This window comes from Tiliqua scincoides, chromosome 4 (assembly GCF_035046505.1).
Source record: "Tiliqua scincoides isolate rTilSci1 chromosome 4, rTilSci1.hap2, whole genome shotgun sequence".
Taxonomy (NCBI): Eukaryota; Metazoa; Chordata; class Lepidosauria; order Squamata; family Scincidae; genus Tiliqua; species Tiliqua scincoides.
In genome coordinates, this window is record NC_089824.1 from 112,375,189 (window position 1) to 112,400,113 (window position 24,925).

Below are 24,925 nucleotides of genomic sequence, written 5' to 3' on the forward strand. Positions count from 1 at the left end.
TTATTATTTCAAACAGTGCAGGTTCAACCTCGGACCCAGTGATGTTGCAACTGGGAAACTGTTGAATTCTTGGATTCTTTTGTTATCAGTTGCTAACTGCAGTCACCGCTCGCAGGTAGTGGTGGAACTGTATGGTCAAAATCTACTTGTTAATGTGGAGCAGAATTTGGCGTTGAGTGCTCCCTGTCAGCAGGAGTCCCTGCAGTACAATAGCAAGCATGTTCCACTCTCAGCAGTTCTCCTAATGGCACCACTGCAGTGAGCTGCCAAGAGAAATTTTGATCCAAGGTCATTCTGATAGACTCCTGGCTGGGCAGAACTGACTTCACTTAACAACTTGCGCAGAACAGCCTAAAAAGTTGCAGATTCCCTCTTGTGGGAAGAGCTCCTCCATTCCAGGCTGAGTGTTGAAGTAATAGCTGAGGCTTGTTTTGTTGCCAGGCCAGCTGAAGGATTGGCAAACATTTTTGTGCAAAAATGGAACATTGGTCTTATTTCAAAAATTCCTTCTGATTGGGCAGAAGACCCATTTTACCTGCAGTTGTATTTTGAAGTACAGGGGGCCCCTGTATCCATGGAACCCATATCCACGGTTTCACTTCCCCACGGAAATGCCCTCCCTCCCGCACCCATTAATTTCTTTTAAATATTTACACAGACAAAAATATCTTGCTTCACAAGGTTGCTATAAGCTTAAAAACTTAAAGCAACATTCAGGCTACCTCCTAGCAGCTTGGTTGTTTGAAAAACAACAACAACAAAAAAAAAACTAGAGCAGGGTCAGGAGGCAGCCTGAATGTTGCTTTAAGCTTGTAAGTTTACAGTGACCTTGTGAAGCAAGACATTTTCACCTGGGTAAGTTTCCAAAACAAGTTAAAAGGAATGCAGGGGATGGATGGGGTGAGGCCAGAGACAGACATCCATGGTTTCCTGTACCTGCACAGGGGGGAGGAACCTATTCCCCACAGATGCCGGGGCATGCCTGAATTCAGTTTTTTTCTTGTACTTGTTTCAGTTTCTCTGCTGCAGTACTTCCAAACCTCAGAGGGTAACCCTTCCTGGTGAAAACGTTTATGACTTCTGTCTACTATATGGATGGGTCACCCTCTCAGGATAAGCTCCTTTGGCTGAACAGAAGGAACCTTCATGGCAAGGTCTGTGTTTTGTTTTGTGTGAAGTTAGTTTGTTAGCTCCACCATTTTAGATTTTGATGCCAGTGTTTTTGACGCTTTTGACAGTGTTTTGCCATTTTGCTCCTGAAGAAGAGGAGATACTCAGCAAGTGATTTCTTTTATCGGGGCAGGAATATGCAGACTTTCAAATAATCCAGAACTCTTTGTCAGGCAGACTGGAAAAGCCAGATATTCACAACTATAGGGGCTCCATTAGTGGGTTAAGAGGGACCTTATGAAGTGGCTGCTCCCTTATATTTAGTAGGGAAAGAGTAGCTCTTGCTATTTGTCCCAGCATAGCATCTCTCTTAGTGGTTATTTGCTGGTTTCTTCCAAATGTTTCTTTTTAAATTGGAGTCCTTTCAGGACAGGTCACCATCTTCTTATTCCTTTCCTATGTAAGTGCTTTGAGAGTTTCTGTTGTTGTTGAAAAATGGTGTATAAATATTCTTAAAATAAAAACACTTATTCTTATTCTTGGTTACATACGGAATGTTCAGGCTTCTTTGAGCATATCTCTTTATTACTTAAGGAAACTATTGTGAGGAATGCTGTTCCTCCTCTTCTGTATTTCAGATACTTACTTCTATTTGCCTATAACTTGACTGGTATATAAGAATCAAGAGCTGCAGACCTGCAGTGCACACAGGGACTTATAGGGAAAACTCACACTAGAGAGGAATGGTTTTAAAAAAGCAAACCCACGTTGGGTCAGTCATAAGATGAAAGGCTTTATTTGGAACTGGATGAGCACTGGGGGTCAGACTGAGCACCTGAGCCACCAGTTGCCTATCCCTAACGCATGTTTTAATGAACTGTGGGAAAAGACAGAAAAATGTCCTTTAGTAGAAGTTGTCTCTGTCTTGAACTTTGATTGTGCTGTATTTTGCCAGGGAAGTTACAACAGGCCGGCAGTATCGCTACCAGGTTCAGGCAGTGGCAGGAGCTGCTGTAGGAGAAGCCTCCCCATCTCTAATCCACATCCACGGCTCTCCGTATTGTGGAGACGGGAAAGTAAACATGTGAGTACTGAAATATGTTGTTCATGTTCTTTCTTTCTTTTAAGTGCAATTGTGGTTAAGTCAACAATTTTAGTCTTCATATGTGTTCTTGGGATCTTGGAGTTGCAGGGGATTACAGAATGAACATGAGTCAGCAGTGTGCTACAGCTGCAAAGAAGCTTCCATATCATTTCACTTCCAAATTGCGAGTTGTAGTTCTGCTTTACTGTAGACTGGTTAGATTTCACCTGGACTTCAGGTATCCAATTCTGGACTCCTCCCTTTAAGAAAGATGCAACCAAACTGGGAATGGGTTCAGAGGAGAGCAAAGAGGATGATCAGAGGGCTGGAGGACAGGCCCTACGAACATAAGAGCATAAGAAGAGCCCCACTGGATCAGACCATAGGCCCATCTAGTCCAGCTTCCTGTGTCTCACAGTGGCCCACCAAATGCCTCAGGGAGCACACAACAACATCCTGCTGCTCTCCCTTGCATCTGGCATTCTGAGGTAGCCCACTTCTAAAATCAGGAGGTTGCACATGGCTTGTAACCTGTGATATACTTTTCCTCCAGAAATTTGTCCAACCCCCTTTTAAAGGCTTCTAGGCCAGATGCCATCACCACATTCTGTGACAAGGAGTACTGCAGCCTAACTACATGCTGAGTAAAGAACTATTTTCTTTTGTCTGTTCTAACTCTCCCAACACTCAATATTAGGGGATGTCCCCTGGTTCTGGTGTTGTGTAAGCCCCATTTACTCTTATGGGACTTATTTCTGAGTAGACACGCATAGGAGCGGACTCTCAGGCTGCAATCCTGTCCTCACTTTCCTGGGAGTAAGCCCCATTGACTACAGTGGGACTTGCTCCTGAGTAGACACGCCTAGGCTGGGGCTCTTGGTCTGCATTTGTCCAGTATTCTTCTCCCCCTCCATGCACTTTTCTTCTGCAGCATCCAGGCTGATCTGCTTGTCTTCTTTATCCCAGTCTGTTCTGCTGGCCTGGCAAGCCTGGCCCTAACCAACTTTCCCGCAGCCCAATCCTGCCCACACTTTCCTGGGAGTAAGCCCCACTGACTCTAATGGGACTGACTTCTGAGTAGACATGCCTAAGATTGGTCATCACCACATTTTGTGGCTGTTCTATACATGTGTGTAGAAGAACTTTCTTTGGACTGTTGCCCTCAATTCAGTGGCTGAATTTTAGGGGTTGGAACACTGTCTGTGGAACTCCTTGCCTCAGGACATGGTGATAAATACAGTGGATAGAGGGATGCTCTTTTCCCCGTCACAGAACACCAGAACCAGGGGACATCCACTCACCCTGAGTGCCTGTGGAACTCCTGGCCACAGGATGTGGTGATAGAGTGGGCAGGGGGATGTTCTTTTCTTTGCACCAATCATGTTTCAATGTCTTGAGCCAATAGAGGGTGTGTGACCACATGATTTTTGATCCATAACTTGTTTATTAATCAATTAATTAACCCATCTTTTATGCCCCCTCTCCCCTGTGTGCTATTTGATTTGGGTTCAATCAAATCTGTAGAGTGATGTAATGTAATCATTTTTTATATTTTGCCTTCATCAGTTGTTTTAACCAATATTTATTAAATGTTTTAAAAGTTTTAATTAAATTTTTTGGTTGTTACATATTTGCAAATACATGCCTTGATATAATCCTTGCTGTGGGCTCCCAAGGTGGTCCGTCTCTTTTGTTCTTCTCTCTTGAAGATCTCCCCTCATTTTCTAGTTCTTAAGTAGTTGGGGAATGGGGATTTAAATAAATTTAAAAATAAATAAATAAATAAAATATTTATTTTATTCTAAATAAATAAAATATTTTTTATTTTAAAATAATATAAAAATATTTATTTTAAATATTTATTTTAAAATAATATAAAATATTTTATTTTAAATAAATTTAAAAATAAATAAATAAATAAAAGATTAACAAGTTGTTAATTCATGCACTTTTTTTTCTTCAAAAAAAGTACTGTAATTTTGTATGTCTCAATCATGTCCCCCCTCAGGTGCCTTTTTTCTAGAGTGAAGAGCCCCAAATGCTGTAGCCTTTCCACGTAAGGGAGGTGCCTCAGCTCAGTAATAATTTTGGTTGCTCTTTTGTATCTTTTCCATTTCCACTATATCCTTTTTGAGATGTGGCGACCAGAACTGAACTCCAGGTGTGGCCTTACCATCGATTTGTACAATGGCATTATATTATTAGCAGTGTTATTCTCAATACCTTTTTGAATGATATCAAGCACAGAATTGACCTTCTTCACTGCTGCTGCACATTGGGTTGACACTTTCATCGAGCTGTTGACCAGCACCCCAAGATCTCTCTCCTGAGCTGTCACAGACAGCTCAGAACCCATTAGCCCTGTGGTTCTCCAGGGCTCCCCAGGTCTTAAAAAGTGAAAGTGGAGCGATTCTGGTTTCGGTGTGACATTTGCTATCCTTAAATTCTCTGGTTCTGTGGTTGTTTTAAGGGACAAGTTGCATATTTTAGTCAAGAGATCAGCGACTTCATTCTTCAGTTCCTGAATGACTCTTAGGTGGATGCCTTCTGGGCCCGGTGACTTACTGATCTTTAATTTTGTCAGTTAAGAAAGAAAAGAAGAAAGTTTGAGGGAACGTGTCATGTTCAGCCTAGAGAAGAGAAGGCTGAGAGGGATATGATCTCTCTTCAAATACCTGAAAGGCTGTCATATGGTAGAAGGGACAAATTTGTTCTCAATTGCCTCTGAAAGTAGAACTAGAACCAAGGGGTACAAAATGCAAGAGAAAAGATTCTGATTGGACATCAGGAAAAAATTCCTGATGGTCAGGGCAGTTCGGCAGTGGAACAGATTGTCAAGAGAGGTGGTGGACTCTCCCTCAATGGAGATCTTCAAGCAGAGGCTTGACAAGCAAGCTGTTGGAGATCTTCTAGGATGATTTCCTGCTGCAGGCAGGGGGTTGGACTAGATGACCTATTAGACCCATTCCAACTCTATGATTCTATGTTGACCTACTCCTCCTGCTCTTCATTAAGTCATGTAAATAACAGGGAAATAAATATGCCTCCAAGATACGCACCAGTTCTGTTCCAGAAGTTTGTCTGGAAGTTGAAACATAAGTGTGTTGAAACAGCTGGCTCTTGCTGGCTCAGCAGTTTCATGACTGTAAAAGCATCACAGTGGACAGGCTGTGCCTGTGCAAAAGTGCTGATATGGCCTTCTATAATTTGAATGTTTTTAATTCAGGGACCGATTGTAATACAAGATTATTTAGGACATTTTAATTTTATTTACATATTTTAATTAACATATATTCATGACAGTTAACAGAAAATCACAGTAACTTTATAATATAGAAAAATATGCATGTGGGTAAAGTTATCTCTAAACTTGAAATTTGAGTCTAGAATCATGTGCCATATTTTTCTAAACCAGATTGAGAGTTTTAATCCTGGTGTTTTCCTATGACACATTTTTGTCATCATTAAGAGATTAATTTACTGCATTTGGAGCAATGACATCAACATCATCTTACAATTATGTTGCTGTTTCTGCAGTTATCTTTATCATTTTCTTAGGTTGAAGCACAATGCCTTATCTGGTGATATCAAATTAATTTCTTTCCAAAACAACTGAATTCTCAAGCATAACCAATATATAAATGGTGAAGAAGGAAAGAAGGATTAAAAATACGATAGGTGAAAAAGTTTTAAGGAAAGTAGAAGGAGTAGAATCTAAAGAACAGTTGTCGATTTAGCAGAAAATAAGGGAAAATGTTAGCCTAGTTATGAGGCTTACTAAATTTAGCAACTTTAAGCAGTGAGTTTGGAGGGAGTGGTGAACTGATGAGAGGTACCCAGCCTCCCCGTCTGTCTGCTGACCCACTGCACCACTTCCATTAGCTGTGCCTCTTCTTACTTGCTGAAAATAAGTGGGTAGATCTGAGCAGCAGCAGCCCAACTCCTCTTCCAGCACCATCCCTGTCTGTTGCTTTCACAAGCACTTGGATCATGATTACTCAGCTCTGTCTTCTTACTTGCTGTGCAAGAAGACCAGATGGGCAACAGGAGAAGGAGCAAAGCAATCATGTTCCTAAGACTCAGAAATCCCAGTATGCCTCCTTTCTCATACCTACAGTGATGAACTCGTTTGCTGCTGCTTCTGAAGGGGAGCTCTTGTTGCAGTTCAGCTTGCCCACTCCTCTTTTGCCAACAAAGCTACTTCCCTAAGCAGTCAGGCTGACGAGGAGGAGGAGGTGGTAGCAACAGTGGTAGTGTATGTGCACGTTGTTTGTAAGGAGGGTGTTTATTCTAGCAGAGGTGGCAGGCTGCTTCTGGGTAGAAAACAGGTAGAAATAAAAGAGAGATAAGAAGAGGCTGGAATTGAAGAAAGAAGTGAGAAGAAACTCAATTCAGGCAAATAGATTCCGTTTTTTGTATGGAGAGATATCTGGAAACAGGGCACAAGTCATTTTCTAGAACAGCAGTTTTATACCTACTTACCTAAGAGCAAGTTGATCCCCAATTCAAATAGGCATAAGACAGTATTGTACATATTAGAGATAAGAGGGCTGCATTCATGTTCATTAGTTGATGGCACTTAAAACAATGTATAAACCAGGAGGTGGCCTATGTTGGGCAGACTGTGGCCAAAAAAAAAAACTTTGCTACCTGTCTGGTAGTAAAGATTCAAATCTATTACGTGTATGTAAAATCTTTTAAAATACTAAAATATGTTCAGCTATAAATGTGCTTAAGTACAAAAGCATCTTTTCATGGAGAAACTGTTGTAAAAATCACAAGAAAATGAGAAATGTGATAAGCTTTAAACATTTCCAAAAATGTGTATTGTTATTTTCTTGGCAGCCTTGAAGAAGAGTGTGATGATGGAGACCTAATCGATGGGGATGGTTGTTCTAAAACCTGTAAAAAAGAAAAGAGATTCCACTGTATTGGTGAGTCTAAAAAAGCCCACTCTTTCTCTATTTTAAAAAAAGTGACTTCTGTTTGTTCTGCTCAAATAATATCTATATGTGCTAAAAATAAACACTTCATGGGGTTTTCAGATGTATGAGTACGTTTTGCAATAACCTACCTTTACTTGCATACAGTCTTCTAAATTCAGTGTTTGAGCTTTGACTGAAGTTAGCAATGGGAGAAGTATGGTAATTGTGGGGCAGTGCTCAGTTTTGGATAAAGCTTATTTCTGGAACTTGTTAAGTTTCAGCATTTGTTCATATAATGCCTCTGAATTTGAGTTTGGAGCTATACATGGAACAAAATGAGATAGTAGAATGCTGAGGTAGTGTAATGGTCTGTACTATTGTAGGAGAGTTATAACCACTTTAGCTTCCCCAGATGAAAAACTTCTTGAAAATAGAAAGTGGACTCATCAAGAAGAAGGCTTGCAGCTCAGCCTCTCCTCAGCTATGCTGGTTTACTATTTGCAGGCAGTTTCCAATAAAAGAGCAATCAAAAATGAATCCAGGGATTTCTGAATCTGTTGGTCTTGTTCCAACTTGGTTTGGGGAGTGAAACAGCCGTTCCTGCCCTGGTGGATGATTTATACCAGGAAATAGATGGGGAAAGCATGTCCCTTTTTATTCTTCTGGATCTCACAGTTATTTCTGATGCCATGATAGCCTTCTGGATTATTTGGTCAGGGTGAGATTAAGGTCACCATTCAAGCAGTGGTTTCAGTCTTTTCTGGAGGGCAGGTTTCAGAAAGTGGCACAAGGGGATTTCTTTTTGACACTTTGTTCACTGGCACTTTCTTATCCCTGGTGCTGTTTAACATATGCCTGAAATTGCTGGGTGGTCATCCAAAGATTTATTGTACAGTGCCAGCTGTATACTAATGATACCTAGTTCCTATCTTTTTTTCCATTCATCCCTGGGAGGCTGTAGAGGTTCTGTAAAGGTGTGCACAGTTTGGCGCTAAGATAATCCAGTAACCTAAAAGGAGTCTTAGGGAGCCCCAGCGCACTGGCACATGCATGGAGTGGTGCAATGCAAAGCCCAACTTCAAATACCAATGAAGTACTGGAACAGAAGAGGAATGAGGAAGGGGAAGCAGGAGGGACCAACAAGCAAGCCTAGGAAGGGGTAGATGGCGGCCACTTTCCCTGAAGGGGTCTCAGGGAGCCCCAGGGCTCCTAGGAGCACACTTTAAGAAACACTGCTCCATACATTCAATTGAATGAAGTGGCAGAATGCTAAGGTGATAGCAACAAGATGCACCACTTCAGGCTACATGTAGTGGAGGCCTGTGTTTTCATCTGTATTATCTGTATGAAAGGAGATTGCCCTTCAAGTATGCTGAATGCGAGTATACTGAGCCTGAGATTTTAAAAGTGAACACAGAACTTTGAATAGAGCCAGAAAAGTGATACGGAACCAGCAGAGTTGATAGGTTGAGAGCCCAATCCTGGGCTCAGTGCACCGGCTCACCACCAGTGCGCACTGTTGCAAACGTGCCATAAGGCACATTTGCGGTCCCTACCACCAGACGAGCACCAGTGGTAGGCCAGTGCTGGCTAGCACCAGGCTACCACTGGGTGGGCACCCAACCTCTGCCGCATGGTGGTTGCATGGACCGCCGAGCAGCGGAGAGGTAAGCGGAGGCGAGGAGGAGGCGTTCTGGGTGGGGGGAGGCGGGCGGAGTGCGGGGAGAGGGCAGGGAGGAGGTATTACAGGGAAGTGGGAGGCAGCGGTAGGTGTGCTGGGGGAAGGGAGCGGGGAGGGATGCTTCACCAGATCCAGAGCCTTCGTGTTGGTCTTGCCACCTTACATGGAGGCTCTTGATTCACCGCTGACTTTTTGGTTGGTGGTGAATCGAGTAGCCCCATTGCAGGGCTACTCTCTTTACCCAGGGGAAGGGGACAAAAGTCCCCTTCTCTCAAGGAGCTGCCAGCGGCTTCCCCAAGTGTGCAGGATGCAGCGGCAGCCATTTTCAGCGCTGTTTCAGCTGTGCACCCCGGGCAGCTCAGGATTGGGCTACCCATCATTTGCTTGGGGAAAACAACTTGGGTCTCAGACTTGGCTCCATCAATTTGCACTGGATGTACTTTCTGAACACTTCATAAAGGAAGCCCCACATGAAGCATGTTACAGTAGCCCAGCCTTTACAAAATTAAGGCACATGATGACCGCAGCCAAGATGATCCTTTCCAGAAACAGCCACAAGTGGAATACCAGCCTAGTTGTACAAAAATGTTCCCTGTCATCTGGGAGCAAGGCTATGTCTGCATATGCATTAGCAGGACTCCCTGAGACTCCTTTTAGGAGTGTAAAGGACTCCTAAAGTGTAAAGTGGTTTGAGAACCACTAGACAGGAGCTCAGAGACTCATAAATAGTGCCATCTGACATTGCCCGTAGGTAGATAGATATTGGCAATGACTCTGGTTCAGAAGGAGATTGTTTAAGGTGCTGTGAACTTTTTCCTTAAAGCAAATATCCTTGCATTTGTCATCTGAATTGTTGAGGGTTGATGAAATTTTCCTGAAGTTGTCTTAATTAAAAAAAACTTTTTAAAAGGTTGAAGTTATTGGAGTCTAATTCATTTAGCTTGGGTATTTAAAGCATTCCCTTATAGTCAGTGACACCTGTTGACCAATGCAATTACATTTGGAGGATAATTTCTCTCAGTCTTTGCTTAATTCCTAACTCAAGGGGTTGCAGTGAGGGTTAATAATTATGTATTGTCATTTGTTGACAAGTGCTATAGACAATAATAATCATGAACATATGAATCAAGCAAACATCAGGATACGACTTCTAACTCTAAAAACAGTTGCAACAAAGCATCTTGCTCAAGTATTAAAAGATGTAAACACTGCATTTGCAGAAATAATAACTAAAAATTTGCGAGAAATAAACCATCTTATGTGCAGCAACAATAACAACACAAGAGCTCGGTTGTAAGATAAAGAGACCTGCAAAAAAAGAAGATCGTGCACTACAAATGGAAGACTAGACTGGAAAACAAAGTTGCCAGGCTACAATCAGATGCTAGCAAATGGAAAGATATGAAAGACAACAAATTGAAGAAGTAAAATATCAAATAGTATCTGATCCAAAAATACCATCTAGATTCAAGGAGAATTGCAGCAGTATTGAAGATTGTGAAACAGCAAATAACAGTAGTGAACAAAGATTAGCAGATACAAAGCCAGGACAGCACAATATAGGCAGAATCTCCAGTTCCAGTCCAATCAAAAATGCTTCTATCAATGCATAGATGGTGAAACTGCAAGAAACACAGAAACACCAAATAGAGAAGACACATTGCAATTCTTGGCAAAATTATGGGATACTCCAATAGATTACTACAAAAAAGCAGGCTGGATAAACGGGGTCGAAAAATGTAGTCAACGATTGCAAGATTTAAAAATAACACCTGAGTTAAAAAGTAAAAGAGTGAAGAAAATTATAAGTTGGACTTCACCAGGTGATGATGCATGGCTTTTGGCTTCAACATCTGACCAGTCTCCATCAGCACCTAGCAAAACATAGTTTAATCATATTTTGCAAGGAGACAGTTTTGGACAATGGTTAACAACTGGCAAAACTCACTTCATCATGAAAGATCCAGCAAAATGTGCAGTTCCAAGTAATTATAGAGCAATAACCTGCTTACCAACCATGTTTCAATATTAACTGGTATAATAGCAGATAAAATAATGCAACACTTGTTAATCAATAAGCAGCTTCCAGTTGATCAGAAAGGATATTACCCAAACACCAGAGGCACGAAAGACCGATTGCTGATTGACAAAATGATTTTAGAAAATAGCAAAAAGATTGTGAAAGATAAAAGAGAATTCTCATACAAAATACAAAAAGCCAAGTTGGCCTAGCAAAAAGTGTTGCATGGATTGATTACAAGGCCTACAACTCATTGTCTCATGCTTGGACATTAAAATGTTTCTAAAGAACAGGTGTCAGCAAAAATATTCAGGCATTTGTAAAAAAGGCAATGAGCATGTGGAGTACACAGTTAACAATCAATGGCGAGACTCTTGGTCCAGTGAACAACAGAAGAGGCATCTTCCAAGGGGACTCAGTGTCACCTCTGCTGTTTGTGTTTGCTGTGACTCCACTTTCACAAACATTAAAAACAAAAAAAACAAAAAAAAACCTTGGATACCAAACATCAAAAACATCAAATAAAATAAATCATCTACTCTACATGGACGATTTAAAGTTGCATGGAAAGTCCCAACCTGAAGTAGAATAAACCCCATTTGTACTTATAGTAATGATTTTGCAATGGAGTTTGGACTAGTTAAATGTGCTGCCTTAATAAATGTACTGCTGTATTCAAGAGGGAAAATAATAAAGGCTGAAGGAATAGAATTGCCCAGTGGGGGAAAAAAAATATTAAGAACTTGGATGAGAAAGAACATTATAAATACCTGAGTATACTTCAGGCAGATAACATCATAGTGAAGTTAAAAGAAAAATTGAAAGTGAACACATCAGGAGAGTCAGAAAAATCCTAAAGTCCAAACTTAATGGTGGGAACACTATACAAGCCAGAAACAGCTGGGCTATGCTCGTCATTAGATACACTTCAGGAATAGTAGACTGGACATAGGCGGAGCTAGAGACATTAGATCGTAAGACCATGAAGATAATGACCATCAACCACGCTCTATACCCTTGTAGTGATGTGGACAGACTGTTTCTCTCTCGCAGCTCAGGTGGTAGAAAAATGCTGCAAGTTCATCAAACAGTAGAGGAAGAAAAAAGAGGCCTTGAAGAATATATAAAGGATATTCAAGAGGATGCACTTAAAATGGTTAACAACGAAAAATTATTAAATACCAACAAAACAAAGCAGGCTTATAAAAAAGAACAAATAAAAAACCGAGAAGAAAAGTGGGAAAATAAGCCACTGCATGGACAATATTTGCGAGACATTACTGGAAAAACAAACATCACCAAGACCTTGCGGTGGCTCAAAAAAGGCAACTTGAAGAAGGAAACAGAGGACCTAATAATGGCTGCATAAGAACAGGTATTAAGAAAAAATACAATAAAAGCAAAAGTAGAAAAAATAACAGCAAACAGCAAAGTGCCATCTCTGTAAAGAAACAAATGAAACGGCGGACCACCTAATTAGTTGTGCAAAATATTGCACAAGCGGACTACAAAGATATGACAAGTTAGCAACAACGATACACTGGAACATCTGTAAAAAATACAAGCTACCTGAAGCAGAAACTGGTGGAACCACAAAACTGAAAAAGTCACTGGAAATGAGGATGCCAAAATATTATGGGATTTCCAACTACAGACAGACACCAATCACACAATACACCAGACATAACCAAAGTCGAGAAGAAAGAAAAACAAGTCAAAAGCATTGATATAGCAGTACCAGGGGGTAGCAGAGTGGAAGAAAAAGTGCTGGAGAAAATAACAAAATACAAAGATTTACAAGTAGGAATTGAAAGGCTGTGGCAGAAGAAGACCAAAGTGATCCCAGTGGTGATTGGCACCCTCGGTGCTATTCCAAAACACCTTGAAGAGCACCTGAACAGCATTAGGGCCACAGAAATTACCATCCACCAACTACAAAAAGCAGCTTTACTGGGAACAGCTTACATCTTGTGACGATATTTATAACTGCAAAATAGGACAAAAACCAGGCATCCCAGGTCCTTGGGAAGGACTCGATGTCTGGATAAAACAAACCAGTCAGTAACATCTACCTGACTGTGTGAAAATATAATAATAATTATAATAATTATAATTATAATTATAATAATTAATAATAATAAATTATTACTACATAATAAATTAACACGTTCTGGCAACTCCTGCGACGCCGCTGGAACCAATCGTATTGGCCTCTGCCTTTCCATTGGACCATTTCAGTGACGTGGAGAGGGGGGATTTGCTGCATGGGTAACAGCCTATCCTCCATACCTGCTTTACCCAGGCTTCGCGCACTGGAGAGGACACTCTGTTCCAGAACCACCATTCAGAGCGTGACACCATAGTCTTCCGAGACTGAAGGATGCCAACAACAATAAATTAATAATAATAATAATAATAATAATAATAATAATAATAATAATATTATTATGTAGTATTATTATTATTATTATTATTATTATTATTATTATTATTATTATTAGTTCAAGGCAGCACCAGCACGTTTTGGATGCCAAAGAGCACCCAGTCATGCTTGTGCAATGGTTTTAGGCAGTTCCACTGTTCCTCATCAAACCCATGTTTATATCATCTTGCTTCTGAGGGTTTGGATCTAATCCTATGTTTTTAGCTTTTTATCTCACATATAAGCAGTGATGAAGCAGTAGGTCAAAACTGGCCAAGTTTTTTGAACCAATCAGAATTATTACAGAATAATTCTCTCTATGTGAACATCACTTCCGGTTTCATGGCGAAACCGTAAGTGATGTTTTTTTTTTTAACTGTAAGGCTCAGTCTGAGCCCAGCAGAGGCTGCAGATGAACAGGTGAGAGGGCCGCTGTGAGATACAGGAAGCTGGACTAGATCGGCCTATGGCCTGATCCAGTGGGGCTGTTCTTATATTCTTATGTTCTTACCTCTGGAGGGTGGATGGGCAGGTGTTTGCCTGTACCTGCTGTTTCCTCCTGCAGATACTGACCCTCTGCAGATACTGGCACATACCTGTATTCAAAAAGAAAGAAGGTAATGAAAGAGAAGGCTTGGATGCAAACTGCAAAGATGCCAACCCCAGTTTCAGGGCATTAGACTTTGACTATTACTACTGCTACTGTAAACCAATAACATTACAAAAAAACAAACCCTTCACTGCCTGAATGCTTACAATCTTAAATGTTGATGAAATGCAAAAGGGAAATGGGAAGAGGGAAAAGAAAAGGAGATCAGAATTTTGGTAATAATGTGTAATTTATAAAGCACAGTGTCTTGGTTGTCACTTGGCAGTGGCAGGTTGCTTGAAGTTTGTCTTTATCTTTCAGTTTGTCAAGAAAGCAGAAAACTGTTAGGGAGGAAGTCTTAGAGCCCAATAATGAGCTCCACACACCCGCTTACAGCCGGTGCACATCACAAATGTGCCATAAAGTATGTTTGTGAGGGTTAGTGCTGTCTGAGCGCCAGAGCTGACCCAGTGCAAGCCCACACTGGGCCAGCCCCAATAGGAGGCCAGCGGTCCGCCCCCTGGCAGCAGAGAGGTGAGTGGAGGCATGGGGAGAGGCAGGGAGGAGGTGTTCCAGGGCGGAGGAAAGGCAGAGGGAGGGTGGGGAGGAGGCATGGCAGGGGGTGGGAGCAGTGGAGCTCACCTCCACTGAATCCTGAGCCCTGCGTGGGACCATGTGGTCCGATACAAGACTCTCTGATTCTGCGGCAGCTTCAGAGCTGCTGTAGAATCAAGTAGCCCCATTGCGGGGCTGCTTCCCTTACCCGGGAGAAGGGGATGAAAGTCCCCTTTCTCCAAGGAGCTGCTGGCAGCTGCCTGGTTGCATGCTGATACTGCAGCAGCCATTTTTGGCACTGCAGCAACCCCGCACACTGAGCAACTCAGGATTGGGCTGCCCAGGAACCTTTTAAAGGAAGAAAAGAGAAAAAAAAACTGTATGAAATAGCAGGGGGAAGAGAATTGTAGTGAAAGGGAAAAAGTCAGGAAAAATGGTTGCATACAGTTTTCCTTAGTTAGATCCAAGAAATCAGGAGTCTCTTTTAGTATTGTAAGTGATGTTTCATTTGTCACAAAATAAATCCTGGATTCACTGTCTCATCCTAATTCTTTGATTTTGCAGGTGAACCAAGTCTGTGTTACGTCCATGATGGTGATGGTATTTGTGAGCCATTTGAGGAAGGCATCAGCATTGTGGACTGCGGTCTCTACACTCCCAAAGGGTATATGGATCAGTGGGCATCAGAGGCCTATTCCTCCCACCAGGACCAGAAGGTTTCCATTGTGATTGGAGAACCTCTTGTGAGGGTAAGAATTGATATATAGTCTCAGTCATTTCTGAACTGGGATAAACTGAATTTCTGCTGGCAAAATTGATGGGGAAATCCCACTCTGCGATACCATTTTATGTATGTATTACGGTATTACAGTAATTACTGCACTTCTCATAGATTCAAGGCCATTTACATAGGCAGGCTGACTATAAAGCCTGTTTTTAATGGGGTTTTTACAAGTATTGTTTCACGATACTCATAGAACTCTCCACTTCTCAAGATGTTTCCCTTCATATTGCAGTTGTCATCCTGGCTTGCCAACCCCTCTGCTTCCAAGCTTTTGCAGGCAGCTTCAAATCAAGCCTCAATTATTATCAATTTTTTGCCAACTGACATCATCCTTCACACTCCTCCACAAAGATTGATCAGTTGCTTTGGTCTTCGGCTTCAGTCTCATGTTGGTTTCCCATCCAAGACTGTTGCTGATGAATATTTCTTCATAAATAGTAAGGACCATGAGGAGAACTGTCACTGCCCATTCCTGGTCTTGAACCTCAGTTTCTGTTTTTTTTGTCTATCTTACTCCCTTTCTTTATTTCCTGAAAATGAGGGAAAGGCTTATAGATCAGTGGTGTAGAACTCTTGATTAAATTCACCACGTCCCAGTTCTAAATTAATTTTAGGCATCTAAAATAATCCTTGGCATCTCCAGTTAAAGAATGTGAGTGGAAAAGAACTTTGGCTGTGGCCACTTCAGTCCATCGATGGGAAATCATATGCTTGCAGTGAAAGCCTAATAATCATGTTTACATAGAAGATAGCCCCACTGAGTTTGGGCCCTCTGATTTGGGTTCAAGCTATCTATCGTTCATGTGTTCACCTCAGATTTGTAGAGCCTTTACACTGGGTAGGTTTAATATCTTACCTACAAATGTACTAAGAGCAAGATTTCTGGAGGTCTGGTCTAGAGATTCTGGATTCAGAAACCCACAAGATTTCTGGAGGGCAGGAGGTCTGGTCTAGAGGGTAGAGCCTCCATTTGCCTGAAGATTAACATCCACAAGGTCGGCAGTTCGAGGCCACCGGCACCATGCGACCTTGAAGCAGCTGGCAAGCTGCAGCTGAGCTGTTCCATCTGCTCGGAGCGTGGGAGGATGGAGGCCAGAATGTTAAACCAGATCGGAGCGTAACATCTTGAATGTGGTGGTTCTTGAAAGAGAGAACCTTCTTTCAATTTGTAAAAATCCCTGTGTGGATTTAATAAGCCTGCCTGTGTAAACCGCCTTGAATAAAGTCTTGAATAAAGACCAAGAAAGGCGGTATATAAATACTGTATATGTATATATGTATATGATTTAATAGACCATTGGAAAGTTCCCAGTCATGTTCTTGTGAGCTGACCTCAAAAGAGTCCTTGACCCATGTACTTCTGTACTGTACCCACTATATTGATTTAAGCCATCGATTTCTATATCCATTTCTGGAAAGCTTTCATGGTTCAGATACAGACTTGGTTCGGTACTTGTTAGATGGGAGAAATGAGTGCCGCTCATCAAATGTAGCAAAATATACATTTAAGGCACTGTCTAGGCGTAAATTCCTCTGTATTTCTTTGCCTGATCAGTGATTGGTGGCTACCCTGAATGTTTTAATTTTTTCTTGTTGGATTATTTATGCCAATAAAGGTGGAATGAATAAATTAGCACAAATGCAAATGCAGACATTGTATTGGCAACCTTCAGTCTCGAAAGACTATGGTATCGCGCTCTGAATGCAGACATAAGATGAAAGAAAAGCAATCAGCTCTTAATAGAAAAGCTGCATTTACTGACAATCGTAGAGCTGATAACATTCTTATTCTCGGAGAAACTCAGTCGGTGTAATCAGTGGCATTAGTTTTGGCGCCCTCCATGAGCCTTGCTTTCAGTTCAGTTTAATTTAGCAATTTGAAAAAATTAAATAAAATAAGCTTTCAAATAAAATAGCCATAGCTAACTGCTGAATACTGTTTCATACCTAAAAATTTCTTCCACAGAGAAAGCTAGATGTTGAGCAGTAGCATTCTGGCCTTCTCATTAACATAGTGGTTGTCTGTGTGCAAATAATTTTTTTGTGTGTGTATAGTTCTTCAGTCACGAGAACTCTCACTTTCAGTCTGAACAGATAACCCAATCACCAGTTTACCACCTCAGTTGAGGACTAAGTTACTGGAGAGCTGCTGCCAAGCAGAGCAGATGTACCAAAATCTGACTATATACGATAGCTTCATATATTTAAGTGGCTAAACCCCAGTTAGTCATGATGTGGTAACAACTCTGAAAGGTGTGGTTTTCCTGTATAGTTTTATTTTTCAGAAGTTTTGGCTCCTTTCTGTGGTTGCAGTTGTCTTGTGACTTTCTTATTTCTTTGTTTCTAAAGTTGCTGAGTTTTTTCCCGTCTCTCTAATCTGATCACTCCTGAACTGAAAAATTCTATTTTTCCAGGTGTGCAAGCCTTATAATCAGGACACACTGGAGTATCAGTCTCTGATGGCTTGGTTCCCTTGTGCCCACCATGACATCCTACAAGACCTAGACAGGGAGATTGTGTCCTTCGATGATAGCATTTGGCTGAAAGTAAGTGATTTTGAAATTAGCAGTAATTAGGATGTTATGGGGGTTAAAGATAATAGAATGTATACAGGTGTTCACAAATTTTATTTATTTAAATCAGCAGTTCCCAGACTATGGGTTGCAACTGATTTTTGGTGGCTCATGAAACAGCCAAGGTGAGGAAAATGTATTGAGCCCCATGGAAAGCGAAATGAGGCACAGTGCACGTTTACTCATAAGCAGACAGCCGTGCCTCACAGTGATGTAGCTAAGGGGTTGCAGAGGGTGGCAGTTGCACCGGACATCAAACTTTAGGTGGGCAACAAACTGAGCTTGACACTAGTGACCAAAATTGTGAAAATTGTGGTATGTATGAGAAATACTATCATGTTATATATCATTGGAAAGGTAATTTAATGCAGAATGCAATGAAACAAACTGCATTGGAATATCTGTATTCTATCAAAAGTTATGGCCAATTAACCTGAAAATGAAAACACAACAGCCTTATGTATAAAAAGGTGAATTTTCTTAACTCAAGACGGATTGTTCTGAGAGCCAGTGACATGTTATTATGTTGTTGACATGTTGCAATGACATGTTATTATGATACAGCATGGAACCAATAAGGTGTTTATATGAGTCAGCTCTTATTTCCCTGTATCATAATTCAGTTACCCCTGGGTAAAAAGGCACTTTTTCAAGTGGTGCTCTTCTTATACCGTTTCCCCAAAAATAAGACCTACCCCGAAAATAAGACCTAGTGTGTTTTTTGAGAATTGCTGAAATATAAGACCTACCCTGAAAATAAGACCTAATTGTGATCAGGGCTGGGACAGTGGGGGCGGAAGCGGTCCTTGGGCAGGGGCGGGTGGACAGCGTGACCGGGAACGCTGCACTCCCGTGCACGCCACCTAGAAAGCACCTACTGTGCTACCTTGGGCAGAGGACTCTGAGGAGGAGCTGAGGCAGGAAGCAGCAAGCAAGGCAACCCTGCCTACTGGGCTCTGAGGCTCTCCACACTTTCCAGGGAGTAAGTCCCATTAACTATAAAGGGACTGACTTCTGAGTAGACAGACAGGCATTCTCCTGGGCACTGAGGAGACATCCTCTCCACATCTTCCAGGGAGTAAGAGCCCAATCCTGAGGTCTGTGGCACGGCTCTGCACTGTGGACCTCAGTTGCAAACGTGCCGTAAGGCACGTTTGTGGGGCTCACCGCCAGGCTCCTGCCAGACTTAACCCAGCACTGGCTGGCACTGGGCTAGCGCCTAGCGGTCTCCCGGGTTCCACACCTCCATGGTCTCCTGGACCGCCGGGCTGCAGAATGGGAGGTGGGGGAGTGGCCAGGGGCATGGGGGAGTCATTCTGGGGATGGGGAGGCATGGCCAGGGGCGTGGGGGAGGAGGGGAGGGAGAGAGGCGGATCTGTGGAGCAAGCTCGCCCTTCACGAGCGCCTTTACTTTAGCGCCGACCTTTTGGTCGGCACTAAAGTGAGTAGCCCCATTGCGGGGCTGCTTCCCTGACTTGGGGGAAGGGGACGAATGTCCACTTCTCCTGAGGAGCCTCCCGTGGTAGCGCGGGAGGCGCAGGATCTGGCGGGAGCCCTCTGTGGAGCTGCCGGGTCTGGGAGCTCCGGGCAACTCAGGATAGACTGAGGGACCGACTACTGAAAAAAATAAAACCTACCCTGAAAATAACACCTTGTGTGTGTTTTTTGAGCCAAAAATATATATAAGACAGTGTCTTATTTTCAGGGAAACATGGTATTTAACAGAGGAAAAATAACCGTGCCTCTTCACTCTAGCACAGTGCCTCAAACCAATCAGGGGCACACTTTTTATTTATTTACTTAATTAAATTTGATTTTTTTTTCTTGGAGGGTGGCTACAAATCTTCTTTAACCCCCGGTAAAAGACAGATGCCTTAGCTATGCCACTGGCTGCAGGGAGGTGGCAAAGCAAGTGGGTGGTGAGCTGCTTGGGGGAGGAGGCTGGTTGCCCTCCAATTTGCACTTTTTTAAAAGCTCAGGCATGGCATCACTTCCGGTTGTGACATCACTTCTGGGGCATCATTTTGAGCTTGGCACCGGACTACACACAAATTAGCTATGCCACTGGTGCCTCAGTTCACTTTAACAGGCAGGCTGAGAGAAATGCAACACCACCAGAATGGTTCCAATTTAGTGAATGCAGACGCAAGAACCTCTAGAGAAGGAAGCTCCTCCCTTCAAGTTGAGAAGGAAAATGTATTGAGCTGAATCGAAAGTGAAACTGAGCCACATGTGCTTATTTATTCATGAGTCAGCAAATATGCTTCAGCTCTTATTGAAGACCAGCTGAAGGGGAACACAAGGCCACCAGAATGGTCCCAATCTGATGAATGTGGAAGTCAACAAATGCATCAGAAGGTAGTCTCCCACAGCTGGTAAAGTGCAACTTATTTTACATAAGAACAGCCCCACTGGATCAGGCCATAGGCCCATCTAGTCCAGCTTCCTGTATCTCACAGCAGCCCACCAAGTGCCCCAGGGAGCACACCAGATAACAAGAGACCTCATTCTGGTGCCCTCCCTTGCATTGGCATTCTGACATAGCCCATTTCTAAAATCAGGAAGTTGCACATACACATCATGGCTTGTAACCCATAGTGGATCCTTCCTCCAGAAACTTGTCCAATCCCCTTTTAAAGGTGTCCAGGCCAGACGCCATCACCACATCCTGTGGCAAGGAGTTCCACAGACCAACCACACGCTGAGTAAAGAAATATTTTCTTTTGTCTGTTCTAACTCTCCCAACACTCAATTTTTTGTCTCATAAAGCTAGGTGGGTCCTGATAGAATGTTGTTTGAAAAAATGGATACTGGTGCAAAAAATTTTTGGAACCACTGATTTAAATCATTTATAAACTGTCCTCCATAGTTTTGAAGCAGTGCACAACAATTTAAATACAACAACATCAGTAAAATCAAATGAAACTAAAACAACTAGTGTACCAAAGATCCAGCTATACAGTAGTAAAGAAAAAAACGTACACTGCCACATCACATACTAACTGGAGGATGTGAGTTTTACACCACTTTCAGAAGGCCACCAAAGAAGATGTATTTTAAACATCAGAAGAGAATGTTCCAAAGCCCCTAGTAAAGATGAGCTGAAACTTTATTCTAGTGATGTGCAAATTTTGCCAGTCTTAGAGAAATAATTTTATAACTTCTTTCAAAAATTCATTCATCTGAGCAAGACTTTCCAGATTCATTTCCAATATGCCTTCAGCAGTAATAGTCAAATCGTGATGCTGGGATCTGAGCCAAATGTTTCAACTCCAAATTCTTCAAATGGTTGCTGTCAGATGCTATGGAACCTGAACCCAGGACACTTTTTAGGTTTTTCCTATTGGTTCTGGTCAGCTCAAGGTGGGTAGCTCAGAGTGGAATATGGAGGTGAGCCAGCTGGTTGGCACAGTTGGCACAGCTGGTTGGCACAGTTGCTCCTCTTTCATGGACATAAAACCAGTTGTGCTCCCTTGAGACATCTAAAGGAGTAGGTACAATGTCTAGAATATTGAAGTGGAGGAAGACTTGGGGTGAGCCTGACCAAATGCTTGCTAGAGCCCATTTATTTTGGTGATTGTGGTGAAGAAACTTTATTAATGAATTTTCATCCTGCCTTTTAGAAAGATCCTGTGTTTAAGATTCGTTGTAACTTGGATGGAACTTTGGATGCAGTTCAGATACAGGATGTTCTTTTAGGCCCTTTTTGAAATTTATCTTTGGATGAGTGTCAATTGTTGCAGCATAAGGATACTGTTGGGCTGCTCCAAGGTGAGCAAACTATCATCTGTATGCTCAAAATATGCCCATCTTTGATAGTAATAGTTATTATTATTACTTGTGGCTCAGAGCACTTTTAACTAATTTGGGATGGTTCAGTATGAGCTGCAGTGTTTCCTAAACAAATATGATCTTGCCATAGTTATCCTTGCATAGTAATGACAAGGTTGTACAAAGCAATACTTTGTACTTGCATCACCAAGAAAAGTATCAGTAACAATAGCTGGTTCAAAACATGGTGTCCATGTTAACAAGTCATAAATGTTCCTCTCCACAGATACCTTTAGTAAAAAGCAAAAGATTTATACGATCTGAAGAGAAACAAATTCTGGGGTTAAATAGAGCTGTGTTCTTTCACTTACTCTTTTCAACCTTTTTATAAATGTTTTAGCCCCCCCATCTGGCAGAGGTTGATGGTCACAGCCCCAAATTGGAATTTATTTTTGTTCCTCTTTTGCTCTACACTGATGATGCAGCTGTTTTTTCCAGGACATTCATTGGGCTGTAACGACTTCTGTCAAGTTGCATAAAATATTTAGAAAGGAATAACCTCTAACTCAATTATGACAAGTTTTATAATAGTTTTAAAAATTTTGGTCTTTGGTAAATTGAGGAAGCAATTTAATTGGATTATTGGAGGTAATAAAATAGAACAAGTATTATTATTTACTTTTATTTATTATTTACTTTATTTATACCCTGCCTTTCTCCTCGAAGGGACCAATTTAAGTATATAGGAGTTCATTTTCGTATAAACTTTTTTGGATTCCCCAGTGCAGAGCAATTAGTGACAATACTAAAACACAGCCCAAGCAACTATACATTTTTTTCTATAATAGAGGTAATTCTTACATTCCAGCAAATATACGAGTTACCCCATGCTTAAAAAAATGAACAATAACCTGTGAGGACAATTGGGCAGCGTGGCAGTGTGGACTTTATGTAAGCCTGTAATGGAATAAGATCCCCAGATAACTGAATTCCTTGACTTGAGATTCAAGTCAAGAGATTACCATTAAAGGACCAATAATTTAGATGGTGCTTGTTCTGTGCAAAGTAAGCAAGACTGGCTTGAAGTAGGTGCTATGGGCCAATTCTAGATTGAGAGAGTAACTCCATATCATCTGCATAAATCAGCAGTGGGATATTTAGACAGCCCAGTTTGAGCAATGAACATCAACTGCATATAGATGGGCAGCCAGATCATTAATGAACATGTTAAACAGGGTGGGAGCCATTTGAAGAAGCAGCCTCTTTTATGCAGGATTTTGAAAGTACTGACTAAAAATGTTGAACTTATCCACAGAAGTAACTGACTGTCACTAGCATATGATAGAATGTGACTTTCAGCACCTACTTTAGAACAGAACATTGTGAAGCCTAGCTCATTGCTTAGGAAAGAGAGAACAACTGCATGATAATTCATGAGCTCTGTGCTTCTATGGAAGTCCCCAATGGGCTTCCAGTCAGCTGTGGTGTCACTATGTTGAACAAATACAATATACACTGCTCAAAACAATAAAGGGAACACTTAAACAACACATCCGAGATCTGAATGAACGAAATATTCCTATTAAATACTTTGTTCCTGACATAGTTGAATGTGCTGACAACAAAATCACACAACAATCATCGATGGAAATCACATTTATTAACCCATGGAGGTCTGGGTTTGGTGTCATACTCAAAATTGAAGTGGAAAAACACACTACAGGCTGATCCAACTTCGATGTAATGTCCATAAAGCAAGTCAAAATGAGGCTCAGTAGTGTGTGTGGCCTCCACGTGCCTGTATGACCTCCCTACTATGCCTGGCCATGCTCCTGATGAGGTGGCGGATAGTCTCCTGAGGGATCGCCTCCCAGACCTGGACTAAAGCATCCGCCAACTCCTGAACAGTCTGTGGTGCAACGTGGCGCTGGTGGATGGAGCGAGACATGATGTCCCAGATGTGCTCAATTGGATTCAGGTCTGGGGAACGGGCGGGCCAGTCCATAGCATCAATGCCTTCAACTTGCAGGAACTGCTGACACACTCCAGCCACATGAGGTCTAGCATTGTCCTGCATTAGGAGGAACCCAGGGCCAACCGCGCCAGCATATGGTCTCACAAGGGGTCTGAGGATCTCATCTCGGTACCTAATGGCAGTCAGGCTACCTCTGGTGAGCACATGGAGGGCTGTGCGGCCCCCCCAAAGAAATGCCACCCCACACCATTACTGACCCACTGCCAAACCGGTCATGCTGGAGGATGTTGCAGGCAGCAGAACGTTCTCCCTGCCGTCTCCAGACTCTGTCACATCTGCTCAGTGTGAACCTGCTTTCATCTGTGAAGAGCACAGGGCGCCAGTGGCGAGGTTGCCAATCTTGGTGTTCTCTGGCAAATGCCAAACGTCCTGCACGGTGTCGGGCTGTCAGCACAACCCCCACCTGTGGACATCGGGCCCTCATACCACCTTCATGGAGTCTGTTTCTGACTGTTTGAGCAGACACATGCACATTTATGGCCTGCTAGAGGTCATTTTGCAGGGCTCTGGCAGTGCTCCTCCTGTTCCTCCTGGCACGAAGGCAGAGGTAGCGGTCCTGATGCTGGGTTGTTGCCCTCCTACGGCCTCACATGCATTTATCCAGCAGCTTCTCATATATACACACCCTGGTGTATGTGCACTTTAGAGTCATGGAGTTGGAGTGTGCCTTCAAAGCCATCTAGTCCAGTCTTCTGCTTGAAGCAGGAAAACCTTCTCTAGAGTATCACTAAAAGGTGCCTGTAAAGCCTCTGCTTGATTACCTCAAGTAAGGGGGAGAACCCACCCCTTCCCTCAGTAATTGGCTCAGTTGCCAAGCCACTCTTACAATTAAGGAGGCCTCCTGATGTTCAACTGAAATCTCCCCTCCTGCAGTTGAAGACTGTTAGATGTAATCTTCCTATTGGGGCAGCAGAGAACAAATCCTTGCTCTCTTCCATGTAGTAGCCGTTCAGATATTAGAAGAGTGCTTCCAATACTGTTGTAGTCCCTCCCAGCCTTCTCCTAGGTTCACATCTGAACCCCCCCATCTGGAAGTAACTGATGATGACATCATCACCAGTTACTTCCAATGATACTTCAACTAGGTGGACCATGTGAAGTGGTACTGTGGAGAACAACCCTTGAGAAACACTGCTATAGAGAATAAGCTAAGCTCAGACAAAGGTAGAAGAACGTCAGTGTTCCTAGTCAATCAAATCAGTTTATTGATACGGTCAAAAACTAACATAGACAACACACAGCAGTACCAAAGCACCATTACATATGTCACTATGTGTCAAAATCAGGATTAAAAGAAACTAAAATTCCAACAATTAAAGTACACGTTCCATACAAAACAGGAAGGCAAAGAGTAAGCAGGCGTTAGAATTTCTCCT

The 24,925-nt window shown here is 42.2% G+C and overlaps 1 protein-coding gene and 1 non-coding gene across 2 annotated transcripts in view; one reads left to right on the forward strand and one right to left on the reverse strand.

The window, feature by feature from the left end:
* Positions 1 to 24,925, forward strand: part of PAPPA2 (pappalysin 2) — a 188,695-nt gene that overhangs the window by 81,040 nt on the left and 82,730 nt on the right. The window contains exons 8-12 of the mRNA XM_066624530.1: positions 2,066 to 2,194; positions 2,704 to 2,706; positions 7,040 to 7,128; positions 14,951 to 15,135; positions 17,585 to 17,716. Coding sequence (XP_066480627.1) covers positions 2,066 to 2,194; positions 2,704 to 2,706; positions 7,040 to 7,128; positions 14,951 to 15,135; positions 17,585 to 17,716 — 538 coding nt within the window. The remainder of the gene's footprint in view (positions 1 to 2,065; positions 2,195 to 2,703; positions 2,707 to 7,039; positions 7,129 to 14,950; positions 15,136 to 17,584; positions 17,717 to 24,925) is intronic.
* LOC136650631 (U5 spliceosomal RNA) lies at positions 21,732 to 21,853 on the reverse strand. Its single transcript, XR_010794453.1, has one exon. It is a non-coding gene; the product is annotated as a U5 spliceosomal RNA (small nuclear RNA).